The sequence below is a fragment of the Hyposmocoma kahamanoa genome, unplaced genomic scaffold (assembly GCF_003589595.1).
Source record: "Hyposmocoma kahamanoa isolate Upper Pololo Valley unplaced genomic scaffold, ASM358959v1 138, whole genome shotgun sequence".
NCBI lineage: Eukaryota > Metazoa > Arthropoda > Insecta > Lepidoptera > Cosmopterigidae > Hyposmocoma > Hyposmocoma kahamanoa.
Genome location: NW_020653492.1, coordinates 6,103,623 through 6,123,417, shown reverse-complemented (window position 1 = coordinate 6,123,417; position 19,795 = coordinate 6,103,623). Strand labels below are relative to the sequence as shown.

The following is a 19,795-nucleotide window of genomic DNA, read 5'->3' as shown; positions in this document are numbered from 1 at the left end:
AAGAATATAGATACAAAGGCAGCGCCATTTCAAACATAAAACAAAGAAGAAACTCGCCTTACACGACATAAGTTGTTATTTAATTATGGCTAGACCATTTTTACGAATATAAATCGCGTATATTTGTTTTTTTCGGGCGTTCAATGTTTCGTAAAAAATGGTGTCGTTTCAACCATCGCAAAAACTTGAAATTCACTACAGCAGAAAAAATAGCAATTCTTAACAGTTTTGTTTAAAATAAACACGGCAGCTAGATACCTGTGTTACATATTGCAATTCGCGGAACCTTGGCGTGTAGGGTTGCGCCATATTTCCCGGATGCGTGCTCCTGTTACCTCCAATTTCCGCTTCAGTGTTTTAGCTACATTACAATTACATAAACCCTTTTTTTTGTGATATTAATTGACGGGACGAACAAGTCGTAAGCTACACGCCTGTCCATAACAGTTGCAGTGCCACTCATAGCTTTAAATCGCAAAGATCTGAAGGGCACTGCCCCTGCGCCCGACACTATAAGACATAAGTTGACAAATCCCATGTGCTTGTAATTTCACCAACAAGCTTACTCTTCAAAACCGGAACACAGTAATGCTAACATTACTGCTTGGCGGTAGAAATAGGCAAAGTGGTGGTGCTAAATGCCTACCTATGACAATATTTAATAACGGTGAACCGTGATACCGACATTGGTTACAAACAGTGAATCATAAAGTCTCCATTCATACGATAATTCAAAACTTAACTTAAATTTATTTATTTATTTTCAGGGATAACAAACAATTGTGCATGGTATTATTACATTCGTTGTGAAATTCTGTGACATAAGTACATGTACAATCAACAACATTATCCACATATCACAATGAAAATTAAAATTGTCGTGTGTGATGCGTAAGGCAAAACTAAACTAAGTAAAAAGGACACAAAAAAGAAATTTATAATAAAGTCAAAAAAATATATAAATAAAAAATGAAATAAAGGCTTTTTTAAATGTAGAAGTAGGTAAACAAAACATGTCATTAATACTAAACAAGTCATTGTACTGAGAAAGAATACCACATAAAGCAACTCGATTGCCAGCGTTGGTTCGGTAGCGCGCCGATTTAAACAGCGGGTAGGACAGCGCACGTCATCGATGAACTCTCATGGGTACATTGTATTTAATTTTTTTTTATAATATTAAGTGACAGGACAAACAAGTCATGCGCCTGGTGGCGAGCGACACGCCTATCCATAACAGTTGTAGTGCCACTCAGCATCAAAACTTATTAGTTATAATAAGAACACTGGCATTCTTTTTAAGAACATATTTTAAATTTGAAATTCAAAATTGTTATATCTATTGTTTTTCATTCTATACGTTTTTCCCTTTAAGAAAGCTACAAGACTCAGGGCTTCAAACCTCAAAGATCTTAGGGGCACTGCCACTGCGCCCCTTACCCTGGGACATAAGTTGGCAAGTCCCATGTGCCTGTACCCTTCCAAAACGGCGGCAGAAATAGGTAACGTGGCAGTACTTCCCTGGACAATGTCGTACACAAGAATCTTGTAGTTTTGGTATCATATGGTTATCAGTAAGAGAACGCCAGCAGTTTAAGTTTACATTTACATACCCTATACTCATGCCTCTAGCAGAAGCTATTCCAACTAAGCCACGGAACGAACTAGCGAACCTTAGTCTGGCTTAGTTGACATAGCGTCTGGCACGGTTTGCTATAAGACGTTGGCTCAAATCCAGCTGGATCGAAGTAATTTTTTTCAGTGTTCGATCTTTGTATTAATAAATATTACAAACTAGTGGAGTAATTTCATAAAAACGTTGACTTCATTCTATACAGTGATTCGATAAACTTAAAAAAAATCATCTTAAATAAGGTTAAGAACTGTTAAATCATTTCAATAACTGCAAGAACATTTGTTAAAATCAAAATACTTCTAAACAAAGAAAGAAAAAAGATAAAATGGACAATCAAGATCATGTCAAGCATGACCCTTTGAACTTTGGACTGTTCTAAAAGTTAATCGCAAAAAGTAGGAATTAAATCTCAAACGTCATGGTCTCTTAACTATACCTTTAATAAACGTTCAACATTGACATGCTAATTGCACCTAATGGCATAAACTCGTTCAAACTCCCGGCCTTATACCGGGTGTAATAAAAATGTTCTGACTTTACAACTGATATTTTTTTATGATACCACATAACGGGACGAATAAATCTTGTTGCAATGCAGATGCAGTGCCTGCCAAAGGGGCACTTCCTCTGCGCTCGACATTCTGAGACGTAGTTTGACCGGCAACCCTATTCTTCAAAACCGGAACGTAGCTCGAACCCGGGACCTCGGAGATAGAGACACTATGAAAACCGGCACGCAAACCGCTCGATCACGGAAGTTGTCGTATGGTGGCAGTACCTCCCTGAACTGTTTAACAAGGAGCTTTACTGCTGCTGAAGATTGACACAAATGCACAATAGGTCTGCGTGGCGTACTCGATAAAACCGTTTTTAGAGTATGAGTGGGCGCTTTTACGAAACCGTATCTATCAACTAAAATCAAGTCACTTTTGACAATAGGTACTCGCTTTCGTTGAGCACGACTGTTATGACAAGTATTTATTAGGCGCCTGCGCAGGTCGAGGTCAGCAGTCTCTATTGTTTCTTAGGTACACTTTTGACAGCTTTATTAAATCTCGCTTTTTTAATCTGGTTTATTGATTTATCAAATAAGGATAGTTAATTATTTAACTATGTCAGTAAGTAAGGATTTAAATATAGGAAATATTATAGTAAAAGTGCTTAAATATAATATGTCGATGGCTTTCTAGAATAGTGACCTATTACCCAAATTTATCAGAAAAATGATTTAAAAACAACGTGACAAATTTTAAGTAATAAATTAATTTTCAATATTTTATAGCTATTTTATTATGAAATATGAATTGAAATAAATATTTATCTACTTTCATCTAGTTTAATGTTATTAATATTGTATTACATAATTTTGGATTTGTGCACGTAAGCCCGTTATTGTAGTTATTTTGTCCTGTATTTAGGTCTGCAGGAAGAAATTTCTGTTAGTAGCTTTTGTTTGTATTTTTCTTTTATTAAATGTAATTTGTGCTTTTTCCTGTGCAATAAATAACAATAAAAAACAAAAAGATCAAGTCTTTTTCAGAATAAAATTTAGCTCATTCTGAGCGCAGCTTTGTACTAAAACAAAATATGAATTATCTTGATTTAGGCCATTGTTCTTGAAAATCATCGATTTAGTTAAAGGTAATTCAGAATTCAACTAATTATTGTAACCGTTGTTGATTGTTACATAAAAGGCTGTATGTCATTTTAAAGGAGATTTTTTTATATTGTTATGTACAGTTCTTTGGTTCGTTATAAAATTGAAATGAAGCTGTTTTTTCGGACCCGAGTCACGTATATCTTTAGGTTTAGGTATGTAATAGTTTACATTTACACCGATTCCCTGTCGTTTTATCTTTAGTGAACAGCCGTCTCGGTAACGCACGTACCATCTGTATAGTGCAATAGTTTAAACACTTTTACGCATTGGCACTAAACGAACGAAATTCGAAACTAACTACATTGAATTAGTAAGACAAGAGTCGGCCGGCTGTTTTTACGAAGTACTTACAGATTAAGTAATCCGGCCTGATGATTAAAGAAATAATTCAAAACTTGAATTCAGAAAAAGCATTTCGCATTTTAAATCTAGATGAACTATGTAAACAGGCAAAGGAAAACCTCATACATCTAACTTTCTAGTGTTAGTAATTGCGAGAATTAAAAATACCTACGTATACCGTTTACTTTTAAAAAAAGGAAAAGGCGGTAAAATAAAGTAAAGCGCTTTGGTATTACTGTTTTTTCGTCTTTTTTGTATTTTCGTCGCGAAAATGAGTGACACGAGAGACAACTAAAATACAGTAATGGATTCTACTCGACCTAATTTAAAACAAGAGGCATTGCTTAGCGCCAATCTGCTGGTTACAGAACTAAAAAATCAAAAATATCTACTGCAGAGAACACATTGACAATTTTAAACGAGGCTCCAGGTGACAATTTCTTAGCAACTAAGGTAAGGTTTGTTTACATATCGTAATGTGTAACATTGAAAGATATTAGTTTCGATACAGTAAATAAGTAGGTATAAAAAACCTTTGTTTGTGTCAGGTTGCCGCATTATTTGAGAAAAGCACTAGGTGTACACGCCTTGGCCGGAACGGGGATTGCTGGACTCGTATTAATACAAGGCCATGCTAGCGTTCGGCCTTGTAACTCACTCGTCCAGCAATCCCTTACTTCCCGGCCTCTGCACTAATGTACTATAGTACTCTATTTTATTAGAGAGGATAAGCCGTTCGATGAGATAACATTCATCAGTGCAAACAATATTTCTTCAACTATACCATCTCAGTCAGCTGCGACCATGAGATCTGTAAACAGCTCGAAACGTTTGTATAATTTAATTTTGGAATTTTTTTTTTTTTTTTTTTATTAAAAATGGACGTACTCTTGACGACTACCTAGCCCTAGAGCAAAGATGAGGTCTACGTTGGTACGAGCTCGCCCAGAAGATGCCTATTCAATCGCACCTTGAAAATATTCGGGTTGTATGTACTCGGAAAAATAGACGCAGGCAGGGAATTCCAGTCACGGGCTGTGCGCATTATAAAAGATGACGAAAAGCGCTTAGTACGTCTTAAAGGAATATCAACCAGGTGAGGGTGATATCCCGCCGTTCGTCTAGATGTCCGATGGTAAAAGGGGGCGGATGGAATGAGCTGGTGGAGCTCATGGGCACACTCTCCGAAGTATAATCTGTAAAAAACCGACAGACCCGCGACCTTTCGCCGATGGGCTAAACTATGAAGTTTATATTCGAGCTCATCGTCGCCAATAAGCCTCCTGGCTCTGCGACCAATCGAGTCAAGAGCCTCTAGTTGGTATTTCGCTGAGCCATCCCACAGGTGACTGCAATACTCCATGCAAGACCGGACCTGCGCTTTATATAAGGTTAAAAGCTGTCCAGGCGAGAAGTATCGCTTCACCCTGTTAAGGATACCCAGCTTCTTGGCTGCAGTTTGCGCTTTAGACTCTATAGAAGCGCCAAAGTTGAGGTTTGCGCTTAATGTCATGCCAAGAAGCTCTAGGCTAAAATTCATTTTCAATGTATTATTTATTGTCACATAACTATTGTTGTTGCTCTTTGTCTAGCAGTGGGACACTTTTTACTGTGTAATGTGATCAATTTTTTTTTTATTTAATTCATAAACTTATTATGAGAAGGATGTTATGTAGCCTTTCCAATATTTAGTCATACGGTATTAGTTGCGAAGGCAGAACGCCGAACAGAGTAGTAAGAGAGCGTTGTGGTTAGCTATGTCAAAAATGATAGATACGGTAGTTGTTTAGGAGAGAGTGTGACCAAAACTATTTTTTTAATACAGTTGCTCAAAACGTGGTATTTTTCGTACTACAAATCGTGCCGAAAGTTGGAATTTTCGCACTAGTGCTTTTTACATTTCCATTTTTTTTAAATTTACTGTTGTTTCAAATCTTAAGCACAGAACTAACGAAGTTGTATATTTATTTCATATTTATGTGCTTTGTGACGTAAGTCATTCGTCATTAAAACTTATATTTATTTACAAATACTATATAATGAACGTATCGAGTGGAGGTCCACAGTCTCTGCCTACCCCTGAATGGGTGACAGGCGAGATTTTTATGTATATATTTGTTCTATGTATTACAGATAAATTGTATCTCACTACCGTGCACGGGTTCCTAAAGAAGTTTAAACAAAAGTACCAGGACTTCATAATAAGAAAAGTGGTTACAGACCGATATTACAGAAAATAAACAAAAACAGCACGTTAGAACTAGATTTCCATAGACTTTTAACTAATGGTTGCAGTGGTTGTATTTCATTATTTTAATTTACTAGCAGAAAATGAGTTTTTTTAATACTGTTTTATTTTACTTTCAATGTAGTTTTTTCGCAAATGTATTAAAAAACGTCGTTTGATACACGTGCGGATTTGTCATTTTCACTTGTCTCGCGTCTTGACCCTCGCCTCTGGCTCGGGCCAAGAAGCCTCGAGACTCGTGAATAATGACTAACTTTCCGCACTTATATCAAAAATAACTATTTAAGGCAGCTATGAAGCGAGTGTTATTATTTATTTTCGACTCTTGCAATGTATTTTTATAGACACAGATATCGCCAACAGAATGCCCTGTTATACTTATACTATTTTTACTTAACACTTTTGTTGCCCAGCACGGACTCCGTTTTTCACAATTCTTACATCGTTTAACATTGTTACTCTTTATTTAGTGTGAGATCTGTTATGAGATAATAAATCATTATTAATTGATTACATTTTGGGTATCTATCTTAGATTCTCGCCTCTCTCATAGCCTAAAAGATTAATTTTGAATTTTTATTAAATGGAGGAAGCGGTTGCCAGTCGGCCGAGGTCAGGGACTCGGGTTCAAGAACCGGCGAAAGATACGCGCCTTATTAAGCAACACTTTTTTCTGTCTAATCTAAATCTAGTCGCCTCAAATTGTTTGCGATTTCTTTATTATGTTAATTGATGGCAAATGATGGGACGGACAAAAGCTAGGACCTGCACCCTTACCCTTCCAAACCGGAGCGCAGTAATGCTCACTTGCTTGGCGGCAGAAATAGATAAGGTGGCGGTAATTCACTGGAAGAACCTTTTCAGGAGCTCTACTGCTGTTAAGCATTGCTAATAAAATAATAGGTCTCATCATTGACTTACAAATAAATGGACGACGGGTCTAATACAAAAGCCACGAAAAAAATGTCCCAAGTCAACCTATTTAAACGTAGTGACATGTAAAGGAATATGAAAAAGCTAAAACGTTGAATTTAAATTGTAAAGTCATCGCAGTACTGTCTAATTTTGCTTGCTTCGCTGTCAGTCGAACAAACGAAGACTAAAGCGTGAATGACGCTCTGTATACGATTTTAACGCCCTATAAGTTCGGACACTTTTTAGCGCGGACCCGACGTCCATATAATTGTAAGTCAATGGGTCTCATGATAATATCGATAAAGTTAAGAACAATGAATTACGCCAAGTAACAATACTTATAATCACGCTATGCACGTGTTTGCGCACGTTTTTACGCAATGCCACTCGAGTATCGTCGGACCGTTACATAGCGCAACAAAGTCACTACACACATTGGCTACTTCCTGTCGTATTGGCTTTGAATGTACAATCAACAAACTTTTGTCGTCGATCAATTGCATTGCACATTATTTATATAAACTCTATCGACTTTTTGAACTGCAAATACAAGTTTGTAGAATAAGTTCCTGTCGAACAGCATTCTTTATACTTCAAATATTCATTGCTTCTTTAATTTGACTCGGTTTGTATAAAGTGCTTTTGAAGGAGTTAATGTATGTTGAGTGGTGTTTGTTAATCGTGTGACATTGAATCTGCTCTAGATAACGCTTTTATAAGCAATTCTATTACGCAATTGTACGAAACACTTTCTCTGTATTTTCGTAGTAACTTTTTTGAGGTTTTATTTATGGTGTGGCTGTGAATGCACATGGCTAATTTGCAAGTTAGGTGGTACATTACATTTGAGAATTATTAATACAAAGAACACTTAAGAAAAAATTTGTTTGATCCGGCTGGATTCAACCAAGCCATGGAATGAACTAGCGGACTTTACGAATTTTTCTAGGTGGTTCTTTACAGATCGCGCCATCTGTGAGAAATCTGTTTCTTCATTCAGGGAGGTACCTACCTACCTTTTCAGCTACCATCAGCTGACTAGCAATGTTGCTTTCATAATCGTTTATTTTAATGAACTGAGTAAAGTACCTTAAGTAGATTTTTATTTAATAATTTTACTCTAAACTTTCGAAAAAAACTGTCGTTTTGGGGGGTGGGGGTGGAATTTTTGTTGCCGGACAAATACAAATCAATAAAGCTAATGAAATAAAACAATAAAAATAGAATTCGTGTACTTAAAAATGTTAAGGGTCAAAAAAAGATTGGCACTCAACACGCTTTGGGACTGGGAATCGTAAATCCCAATTGATCTGTTAATAGAACAAATGGGAAGAAAATACCAGTACTCGGAATAATCGGACAGAACCGACAGAACTAGGTACTGGGGATCGTACATGTAGTCTTGTCAACAGAATTGTACAACAGAACTAGTAGGCGTAGAGGGGGCCAGCATGGTCTTAATCTCGTGAACCAACAAAGCCGTGGTGGCAAAAAAGTAAGTAAACCTTACAAAGTTTTGTTAGGAAGAGTTATACAATAACGTTGAGTATAGCAAATTAACTTCCTATTAATTATTTACATACAGGTTTTAAAAAAAACTTTAAGTTTTTTTGTTAACCCATTCTGAAAGCGAAATATTAAATTGAAAAAAAAAATAACACAGAACCCATTCAATATATTTAATCACTTTAGACACATGTATGGTGATTAATGTGTATCATGTCGTCATAACGGAATTCATTTCGTGGTCAGACGCCAATGTCAAATTCCACGCATAAAATTCCCGCCAAGCAGTAATCTGAGCATTATTGCATTCCGGTTTTCAAAGGTGCTGGTGAAGTTACAGGCACATGGGACTTATGTGTCAAGGTAACGGGCGTAGTGATAGTATCCCTCAGTTCCGACTAGCATTGCAACTGTTATGGGCAGGCGTGTCGCTTAACACCAGGCGGTGTTAACACCAATTTTTTCGTCCCGTCACTTGATATCGTAAAAAAAGACAGAATCGCGTTAACTTTATGTCCGTGTAGTAAGAGCGAAAAAGACTGCGGTGCGACGTCAGCCATCCGGGTTGAAGCGAAACGTTTTTTTTTATATAATGTCTAGTGACTGGTGGAGCAAAATCTTTTTCACTCTTATTGCATAGATATAAAGTGTTTTTCTGACCAATTTAAGTCGATTCGGCGTTAATAAGTGTGATCCTCACGATATTTTTCATCATCGAAAATGTCGCACATAACTTCCGAAAAAGATCATAGGTGTAAGCTTGGATTCGAACTCACGCTCTGCAGGCGTTAGATCAAACTTTTTAAACATTGTTTAGGGTATTTAATACTGAAAATGCAAGATATATCCGTGAGTGTATAACATATTGCACATGATATAACGGTTCGTGATACACGGTATGTTGTGGCGATAACGAGATTACTGATCTCAGCATTAATGCTTATTGTGAGAGAGAAAGTGTTACGGTGTGCGAGGAGAGAAGCGGGTAGGGGGAAACGTTGGCTAGAAAGTAATCATCAACTGGTCACGTCGATTTAATGTCGTGAGCGGAATTAAAAGAAAAGACTTACACTCCACTCCACCGCTTATTTGTTATAATTTTACTAATAAAAGATTGAACAAACTTAAAGAAAAATCCTTCACCTACTACGCCTGACAAACCTTCACTCCCATCTACCTCTTCATACATGCCCGTTATTTCGTACACGTTTCTTTTTACACGGCCTTTTATGATACTAAGGGATAGGATGAACAAGTCGTGCACCTGTTGGTAAGTGACACGTCTCTCCACGTTGAGACTTAAGTTGACACCCTTACCCTTCAAAACCGGAACGCAGTACTACTCACATTACCGCTTGGCGACAGAAATAGATAAGATGGCAACACTTTCCTAGACGAACTCTTTCACAAGGAGCTCTACTGCTTCTACTAAAATCTCCAATATGATCGAGACATGTACGCTAAGGTCTATCTCTCCCCACGCTTCCATACACATTCGCTCTATAAATTTCTACCGACAGTCTACCAAAATTCATTATTTCTACATGACCAAATCATCGAAGTATATGTAAAAATGGTCTCCCCACGCTCCGTGGTTTAACACATTTCCTCGAATGACTGACCATAGAAAGCCACACACTGGCCTCGCCCATTTCATATTAATAATTATTCAGTTATACATGGTGACTTTTTTATCACTGGCCAAGTTTTAATATTATGAACTTTGATAAAATAAACACGTAAGTTTATTTTTTATTTTAGTATCACCCAGTAATGGAATTTTGAGATATGGCCTCACAAATTTATACAAAAAACGGCCATGTTTTTAGACACTCTACGCGAAACACACCGCGGCCGATGTAGGTAATCGAAACAATCCCACACGCACCTACACACGATGGAATTAACAAAATGTTGAGATCGGTTTTTTTAATAAAAAAGTAATCATTATTTATATGTGAATATAAATCATTGATAAAACGAGTTTGACATGAGCATACGTTGCCTTCAAAAATTACTTCTCAAGTTACGACAGTAAGTCACGAAAGGTCGTTGTAAAGGACGATATGATCATACACGCCTAGAAACGAACTAGACAAATAATTATTGACACACATAAACAAAAAACTATTAGCGACACGTCACTTGAGCCTATTAATTTTCACTAACTAGAAATCAATTAGACAGTGTAATGTATGTACCTACTTATTATTACATTTTGTACCTTGAAATTGTTCATGGTCTCATTATGGTTATTTTATGAATATTAATAAATTATTCATATACTACACAGAGTAAGTTTCTCTACATAAGTTCGGTGGCAATTTTCATTACAAAAATATGTATTGTAGAATATTATCATGAAGTATTATTTAATATTCGAGTACAGTGTCCTGCAATATTATGTAACATTTCACAATAATTTACTCGAATATTTAAATAATAAAAATTGCCACCGAAATTAGGTAAATAATACTAACCTGAAAATGAATTATCAACTAATAAACTAAATTAATTACACAGGTCAGTCAAAACATTTTTAAGAATATTTTAAAAGTCTATACTACCTCAAATGGCATTGGTTGGTTCCGCGTACACACTGATTAGTTTTAAATTTAGTAGCAGTAGAGTCCCGTGTGAAAGAGTTCGTCCTGGGAAATACTGCCACCTTACCTAAATAGGTATATTTCTGCCGTCAAGCAGTAATATCAGCATTGCTGTCTTTCGGTTTTGACGGGCAAGGGTGCTGGTGAAATTACAGGCACATGGGACTTGTCAACTTATGTTTCTGAGTACGGGCGCAGTGGCAGTGACCTTCAGAACTTTGCGGTTCAAAGCTCTGACTGACACTGCAATTATGGACAGGTGTGTAGCTTACCATCAGGCGCACGACTTGTTCGTCCCGTCACTTAATATTATAAAAAAAATAAAGTACTATACGTTGTGAAAAAATTTTTACTATAAAAAACACAAATTTACATCAAAAATGTTCTACAAAACCGCCGATATATACCAATGATTTTTTTATTTCAACTGAACTAAATAAAACACGTGTAGTATACGATACGGCTTTATTTTCGTTTGTAAAAAATAAATAAAAAGCAAAACCGTAGCGACTCATAACCTATTTGGAATATACTTGTCTGAATTGGTTCTGATCTTAGTGCTCCGGAGTTAATTTTGTTACTCTGTTATGATACTCATAGTACAATGAACTCCATAGTCTGAGACCAGGCGATTGGTGAGACTCTCAGGTATATTACTAGTACTTTGAGTACCTATCTACTTTATGTACTTTATATAGTTTCTCCTATAACTTATCTATTTCTGTCGTCAAGCAGTAATATTTAATTAGTTTTAAACGTTCCGGTTTTGAAGGTTAAGGGTGCTTTTCAACTTCTTAGTAGCAGTGCCCCTCCGATCTTTACGATTTAAAGCTCTGAGTGGCACTGCAACTTTTACTGAAAGGCATGTCACTTGCCACCAAGCGCATGATTTGTTCGTCCCATCATTTGGTATCATATAAAAAGCCTAAAGATAAATTTAGAATTTTATACAGAGAAGGCGGTATTCTCCGGCAAACAATACGTGTCACGTCGAGAAGCATTGTTATTACTATTATTGAAATATAAATATTATTTTAATTACCTTACAACTGACTTTCTGCGATAGTAAAGATTATTTTGGAACTGTTTCTTGACCGTCTATATACATTGCTAAAAGAACTTTTCGATATTGCAGAAACAGCAGCCGTCAGACAACATGAAGCTCCCGCCCAACGGGTACTATATGTACACGGACCGAAACGGAAAGCGTCGCACCGTGCTCTACCACACCGATAACCGTCCTGGCTTCAAGTCCACTATTAAGCAGATCTTCAAGAAGTAAACTACATCTATAACAAGCAACATTTTTGTCCGAGTTCCCTATGAGTCTCTTACAAGAATGAAAATTAAGACTTAGTGAAATACCGCACGTGCAATAATGACGGATGGTGTGCATTATTTTGAACCACTGGAATACACCAGGGAATGAGATCTAAACCTCATCAAAACTGTTTAGATCTGTAAATCCGATAAAGAGACTATACGAAAAATTGGCGCACACGTAAGGAAAGAATAGTTGTAGGGTAGAGGATAGGTTTCCTATATGACACTTTGAGGACTTTCAGATTTAATCAAACTTGTGTTTGCAGCAGCACCACTTTAAACAACAATAAAATACAGTACGGCCAAAACCGGCTTACCACATAAATCTCAATAGAACTTAGTCTACAATGTAAAAAGAAAGTAAGAACAGATATTTATGTAATTTCCACAAATGACACCGCAATAAACAACTGCAACGTAAAAAACAAATTACAGCACAAAATCAAAAATTATTTCCTGAAAAAAGACGCTATTTAGTCCGAACACAAAGCAACTTTGTGTGTTGTCAGCTGCAGTAACAAAAGGGTTACTAACTCAGCAATTGCTGGGAAGCGCAGCGCGTTCTCACCACTGATTTTCAGTGCCAATGCCAATGTTTCTCGGAATCTCATAATATAAATAAGTTTTCTCCCTCACGCAAAGAATGTCTCTATTTTATACTTAACCTCTTCAACATAACGTGGAGGTGTTTAATTGACACGGCTTTTCCTTTCCTTAATTGTAGTGCACTGAGGTATTGACGATCTGGCAAGAGTGCCACACGATGTTCTTATTTCTTGAAGAGCTGCTTCAGTTGTTTCATGAAAATATTCGTTTCTACTACTACACTTAAGGTTAGACGGTTGCTATTTAACCATTTATTTACTAAAGCCATTCCTGTCAAAAACATTACTCGAAGTCTGTCCATGTAACAAAACCGCAACATCAATTGCTTAGCGAGTTGTGGATGCATTTTGTAAGTTTTAAAATAGAATGTCGTTAACATAAAGCAGAAATAGCGTTGGCCACTATAACGTGCCCAGTGGTACACCTAAATCAATTATCCCAAAGTCGCTAAAGCCTACTACACATTGTCTCCCAGATAGAAGCAGCTTGACAGATGTCATCAGCTATAAAACCAGCATATTTTTTAGAATTAATATGATTTCCATGTACACCAGTTTTATCAACAGAATATGAATTGGCTCGCAGTCAAAAGCCTAAAATAAGTCCAAGAAAACACCAATTACAGTCGACTCGCAATCCAAATGGACGGTTTGTGATCAATTTGACTGGTTTGCTGGAACTCGGCTTCGGTGTTTTCCCAGTTGAGCAGGAATCTAACAATCTAACAAAAGTTGACAAGATTGCCGGGAATAACCGCGTTTCAGCATTACCTTTTTGCTTAATATTTCCAAATGCCATTGCCATTATCTTGCAAATCTTATACTATTGAAGATCAACAAGAAAATTTCTATTCTACCACAGTTTCGTCCTAAACAGCCAATAATTTCAGCAAATGCACAGAATGTTAAGAATATAAATATTCTTCCGACAGTCAATATTTTGAACAAATGACATCATATTTCAAATTTCTAAAGAAATCTCCAGTAGAAAATTTCTCTTGCTATCATCGCATATTTTGAGTCCTCAGTAACAATGACAAAAATCTTAACTTCGTCTTTAAAGATCACATAGTTTAATTTACAGGGATTCGTATAGTTATTATAATTCCTTGTATGCCAATTATTTTATTATTTAAGTTTTTTGAACAATTATGTATTTAAAATGCATAAAATTTAAAAAAAAATATATAGTGTAATTTAGCCAAAAATAATATTAGTATTTTCTACCTGATAATCATATCTGTTATAGTCATAACCTAACTATAGCCAATGCATTTGTTTAAGCTTGTATAAGTTATTTGTACCTGTGTAATCCACACTTTGAAGTTATTAGTTAATATTACTATCGTGTCAAACCATAACATTGCAAGTCCCAGAGTAGCGTTTTGCAGTTTCATATCAACAAAAATCTTCGCCTAAGGCAAAACAAATTTGTTTTCTTGCAAAGTCTCTTGTAATTGCCAGACAGAATTCTTTGATTAATCAGAAGGCTTTGGTTAATTCCGCAGCGAAAGTTAATGTCAATCGCGTTTGAAAAAATATATGGTGAAATTAAGGATATACATTGAATAGTATACGGTGTGAAAACGCGGTTCCTAAAAATTTTCACGATAGAAAAAAATACTAACTTACCTCGAAATTTTACAAAACCGCTATATTCAATAGGTACTTTGCATATACCAATGATTTTTATAATATCAACTGAACTAGATACGATGTAAATTTTTCAACCGCTTTGATTTCGTTTATACAAAAATAAATTTTAAAATTATTTTAAAAAATTTTAAAAATTTTAATTCAAACTGAGGTCGTATCAACTCTTAACGTCTAATGTACAACGTAGGTTCAATGTACCTTTGATTGTATTTGTTTGAGATATTTCTCAAAATGCTGTTTTTGATATTACAGTTGACACAGTTGAGTACCTAATTAATTACTTTTACTCAAACTCGTTGACATCCCATCATTTTAGAGCTGTCAAAATTTCCGCTTATTTATAAAAGTTGCTCAGCACTGAAGCTAAGGCTTAATGTCGTTATTTAGTTTTATTTAATCAACTGCAATGTCTTCGCCATATCCAGGATACTGCTGATATTATTATCGAAGTGACGTATCAACTGATACCCGCTTAATTAGGCGCTGTTTATTAATACAGGCCTTAGTTTTGCAAGCAACTACAGATGTATGTTTGTCTGAAGAGCAAATACATTTTTTTACCGTCCATACAAACCTCTCAGCGCTGCAACAAATTGTATGTTCAAAATTTCGCACCCTTGGTGTAATAAGGTCACATCTGCAAAATTCCGACTTTCCGGAAAGAGGTTTAAAAATTCTAGGATTAAAATCGATCGGTAACCTTTTTATGCTCTTAAAATAGGAGAATTTTAAAATACCACATACACATAATTTATTTCATATTGTTATTATTATTTTTATGACTTACGTGTGACAAAACCACTCATTATCAATATCATTAAACAATGATCTTTTATGATATCTCAAAAATATATTTTGTCCCGTAGCCGCGTTTTAGGTCGCGGATGGCAGATATATGTACACTGGGTAGGATAAATTTATGTACATACATACATATAAACATACAGTCAATAGAACATCAAACTATATACAGTTTTATTCGTATAAATCGCCTTTCGTTCTTGCGAATATCAGCATCCGCATTGTTCGATGTTCGCATGATCGAAATAATATACAAACCTTCCAGAAACAGAATGTAAGCTGGAAAAGCAACTCAGATTTTGTTTTTAATATAACTTTGATAAAATTCCACAACGAATAAGCTAGACAGAGTGTTTGTTTTCATGCAGATTGATTCTTTTGTTAATAAATGTCACAAAATCATGGAAATAATACTTTATCACAGTACCAAGGAAAATAGAAACCTTTTTCGTGTAGTTAGATTAAGTAAGAAATCTTTCAGAGGCTATACAATTTGTTTCTGGCTCAAGTATTTCATTCTTCTTGTAACGTCTTGTATACTTAATGTAACAAATAAAATTAATATAACGTGCAACTTTTTATTAGTTTTATTTCATATTGCTTGTAATATTTAATCGTTTCTAGGAATTGAAAAAGAAATGCCTTTTTTTGCTTTTCGTTTATTACGTTAATTTATCAATAAAAGCGAAGCTTCTGAAATTTAAAATGAATAAAGCAAGTATGTAATAAACAAACAGCTCATAGGCGTTTTGTAAAAATAAATTCCAGTCGGTGATAAACAAAAAAATATATTTGATAAACAAAAAAATATATTAATATCCAGAATGACATAACCACTGTGTTTTATTTCGACTGTTTGTTTTTTGTATGTATATTACGCGATAGCGGCGTTTCGTCGCCTTTCTTTCTCAAATTCTTATCATAAAGCACAAAGCTACTGAAGTGCAAAAAATTTATTGTACTCACAAAATTTTGCAGGCTTTTACATATTCTTAAAGTAAGGTATCCAAATTAACACACTTGATAAAAAAATTAAAATAAATAGAAAGTTTTGCCATGTCCTGAAAAATCACTCTTTATAAGATACGAGTTTGAGACCGTAAGGCGATTTTAGAACCGATTTTGATGATTTTTTTTGTTGCAAAGAAGGTACTTCGGTATTTATCCCATTTAAATTTGAAGAAAATATTCACCTTTAAGGGTAGCAAACTAGGTTTTGACTCCGGTTTCATGCACTTTCTGGTAACTGATTTCCATAAAACTTGGCAAATAGACGTAATTCCACGGACTTTTTCGATAGATCGGGTTTTTTTTAGTACCAACAACAGTCCATTTTGTGACCTCCCTTCCTTGATTTAATTATGGCAATAATGCTTTTAATCGAAGAGACCTGGATCTGTCTGTGGCCATTATAAGCTAATATGATAGATCAAAGTGACGGGGCGAACAAGTTGTGCGCGATAACGCGCATGTTCCAACAATTGGCAGTGCCACTCAGAGCTTTAAATCGCAAAGATCTGTATGACACTGCCACTGCGCCCGTACCCTGAGATATAAGTTGGCAAGTCCTATGTGCCTATGATTTCACCAGCTTCCTTCTAAACCAAATCGCAGTAATGCTCACGTTACTGTTTGGCGGGAGAAAGAGGTAAGGTAGCAGAGTACTTCCCTGGATTAATATCACAAGGAGCTCTACTGCAGCTAGTTAATCATGGCAATTGTGAATAATGATTCTAGTTGAAAAGGCCTAATTCTAACTTACCTAATTCTAACGTACCTTTATAAGCCAATATCAAAAAGTTGATGATATTAAATTCTTCTCTTAAAAGAAAGAACGTTAAGCGCCTGATATTAATTTATGAGCAAAAACGTTTACGACATCGGTAGCGCCTACTAATTTTATTATAGCAAAATACTCCTCAATATTGTATCTTCATTGAACATAAATACAAAATTTTTAACTCACTTGAAAAAGGGAGGTTCTCAATTGGTCTTATTCGACTCGTATTTTTTTGTGTGTATGTTACCATATGCGAACCGATTTCGATAATCCCTTTTTGTAGAAAAGGGGGTAGGTACCTCAATAGTGGTTCCATTCAAGTTTCAAGGAACTCTAAGGGTGGCAAAATAGGGGATGAATCTGGTTTATTGAATTTCAAATTTTGTATTTATTTCAGTTTAAGATTGGGGTATTCCATTTTCGTATTTAGAATACAAAAATAGTGACAAAATGGCGTTGTTTAAAAAACAAAGTAAAAATTTACAATGAGTATCAAATTGAAAGTCAGCCTTGGCTATGAGTGAAACGTATACAATACATTCTATAACACAAAATGTTTTGAAAAACCACATACAAAAAGTTGAAAGTCAAACAGGACATCAAAATGACATATTTGGCGGGCCTACAATAGGATTATGAAGGCTTTTGTGCTACCGATTATAATCCTCTATTGGTGCGTTTAGTACAGATACTTTGAACGAGTTTTTGTGACTTGCGGTGAGTCATTGAAATTGATATGCTGGTATTATTATGCCCTATTGAGTAAAACATTAGAAGTAAGAACTTACATTTGGCCGAAATAATGTATGCTCGAATTTTCATATCCAGGAAACCGATTTATAACGAAAACGTTTAACGTTAAACGGTTATTATGTTAGGATATTTTTGAAATCTATAGCAAAGAAAAGATTAGATTAGGTTAAGTTCTTTTACTCAGTGCGAAGGAATCTCTCTCTACAAACAGTGACTCGTTGCATGGTCGACAACGAGAGGTCCTGGAAAGGGGTCCTCACCTTCTGCAAAACCGTTTTGTCGCAGAAGGTAGCGGCGGAGAGAGACAGGGAGGTTGCGGCCTCTGTTAGCATCGTCTCCAAAGGACTGGGTGAAGGCGGCGTCACTTTGGTCGCCACCTTCCTTCCTCCTAGGGAGCCATGTCTGCATGTGACCCGAGATGGGGTCGCGTGTACCCGCTCGCGTAGTGAGTAGGAATCTCATATAACCTTCCGCCTCCCTTCCTAGCGTTTAAAAAACAAAAAGGTACTTTTACACAAAATTACTTTCGGGATTATGTAAGTTCAAGCAAACGTTATTTTGGGCAAATGCAATTTTGGTGATAAGTAACCGCCCTGTTAGACACTGAACATGTAAAAAAGGTATAAAACAAACTGTACTGGTTCGTTCACCTAATATAATGTGGTGATTTTTATATTTTTCTATTCAACAGTTTAGATCTTTTAGATAACAATTTTGAGAAAAAAAATGGCAACACCGTTATCGTGCTATTTCCCTCGCTCCATACTATACCTACTAAAAACAAAATGGCGCACTTTCGGATGTGCTGTGTTAAAAAAAAAGCAGGATAATTAATTTGTATAAGTGTGGCATCGAGTATATAACCAGAAATAGAGGTGTAATGTCAATTAATTTGTTTGAAAACTATTCTGCCATATCATTACTGTGACAACTGCGCTCCGATTGGCTAGCCCGAGTTCGAAACAATTGACGGGTGTCGTCAATGGGTGTCGTCAACTGTTTCACTTCAAAACGACCAGTTAACTTGAGCTTTGCTGTAATGCACGAAAACTGCAAAATTACATATTCAATATTTAATTACCGATGAAATTGGATTCCGTTTGTTTTGTAATTAGATGTTTTGCTGTTTTCCCCCCACACTACCGAATAGAACAGCACGGCATTGTTAGAGATATTATCTTTATTACAATAAATACAAAATACTTTTTGGAATATACGGAGACGTACACATAGGTCAGTAGTTGACCTGTCTATATTTCAGTGCAAACGAGAATTGATATTTATAAGAGCTGTATCGCTAATATGTTACCAGGAATATATGGCCCTTATTTCGTCTCTATTTCTGGTTATATACTCGATGAAGTGTGGTGATAAATAAGTTTATCCTACAAATTAACTGGAGCTGTTTTTATTAGATATACAGCTCGAACAGTATCGTGAACAATCTAGTTATGCACCTGGATTATTCCTGTACCATACTAGTGAGAGTGTAGAGTTAGTCATAACAACCAAGAGTACATCTCAATGTACTTGCAGACAGCTAACGCTGCAGCCTGGGGTGGAAAGTTTCTGTGGAGCTTCGACTTAGATAAGACCTTAGTTTAATGAACGGATGTATAAAAGCACCCATTAAAAGACATGCATTCAACCCTGCCGGTTGTCTAGTTTTATTTCTAGTTTTAAAAAAGCTCCTGTGCTCCTGAAAATAAGGCTATCCACAAAATAAGAGAACCATTTCTATTCTTACAGTGACGGATTTAGGAGAGATGCATGGACACACAAACCAGTAAGTAATAGCTTACTAAGTAGTAACGCATTGGAAGAACGACTTCTGCTCAATCGAAAGGTCGACAGTTTGAATCAGGGTTCTAAATATTAAGATTCTTTGATAATTGTTTGACAATTGGCTGATAATTGTCAGATATATTTCCGATAAGATAAGATAAGATATTTATTTATCCACT

At 35.8% G+C, this 19,795-nt stretch overlaps 1 protein-coding gene across 1 annotated transcript in view; it reads left to right on the top strand.

Annotated features, from left to right (window-relative positions):
* The window catches only part of LOC113240451, a 36,507-nt gene extending 20,641 nt beyond the window's left edge, over nucleotides 1-15,866 (top strand). The window contains exon 3 of the mRNA XM_026477763.1: nucleotides 12,049-15,866. Within this exon, the coding sequence (XP_026333548.1) occupies nucleotides 12,049-12,195 (147 nt within the window). The 3' untranslated portion in view covers nucleotides 12,196-15,866. The remainder of the gene's footprint in view (nucleotides 1-12,048) is intronic.
* Nucleotides 15,867-19,795: the final 3,929 nt, after the last annotated feature.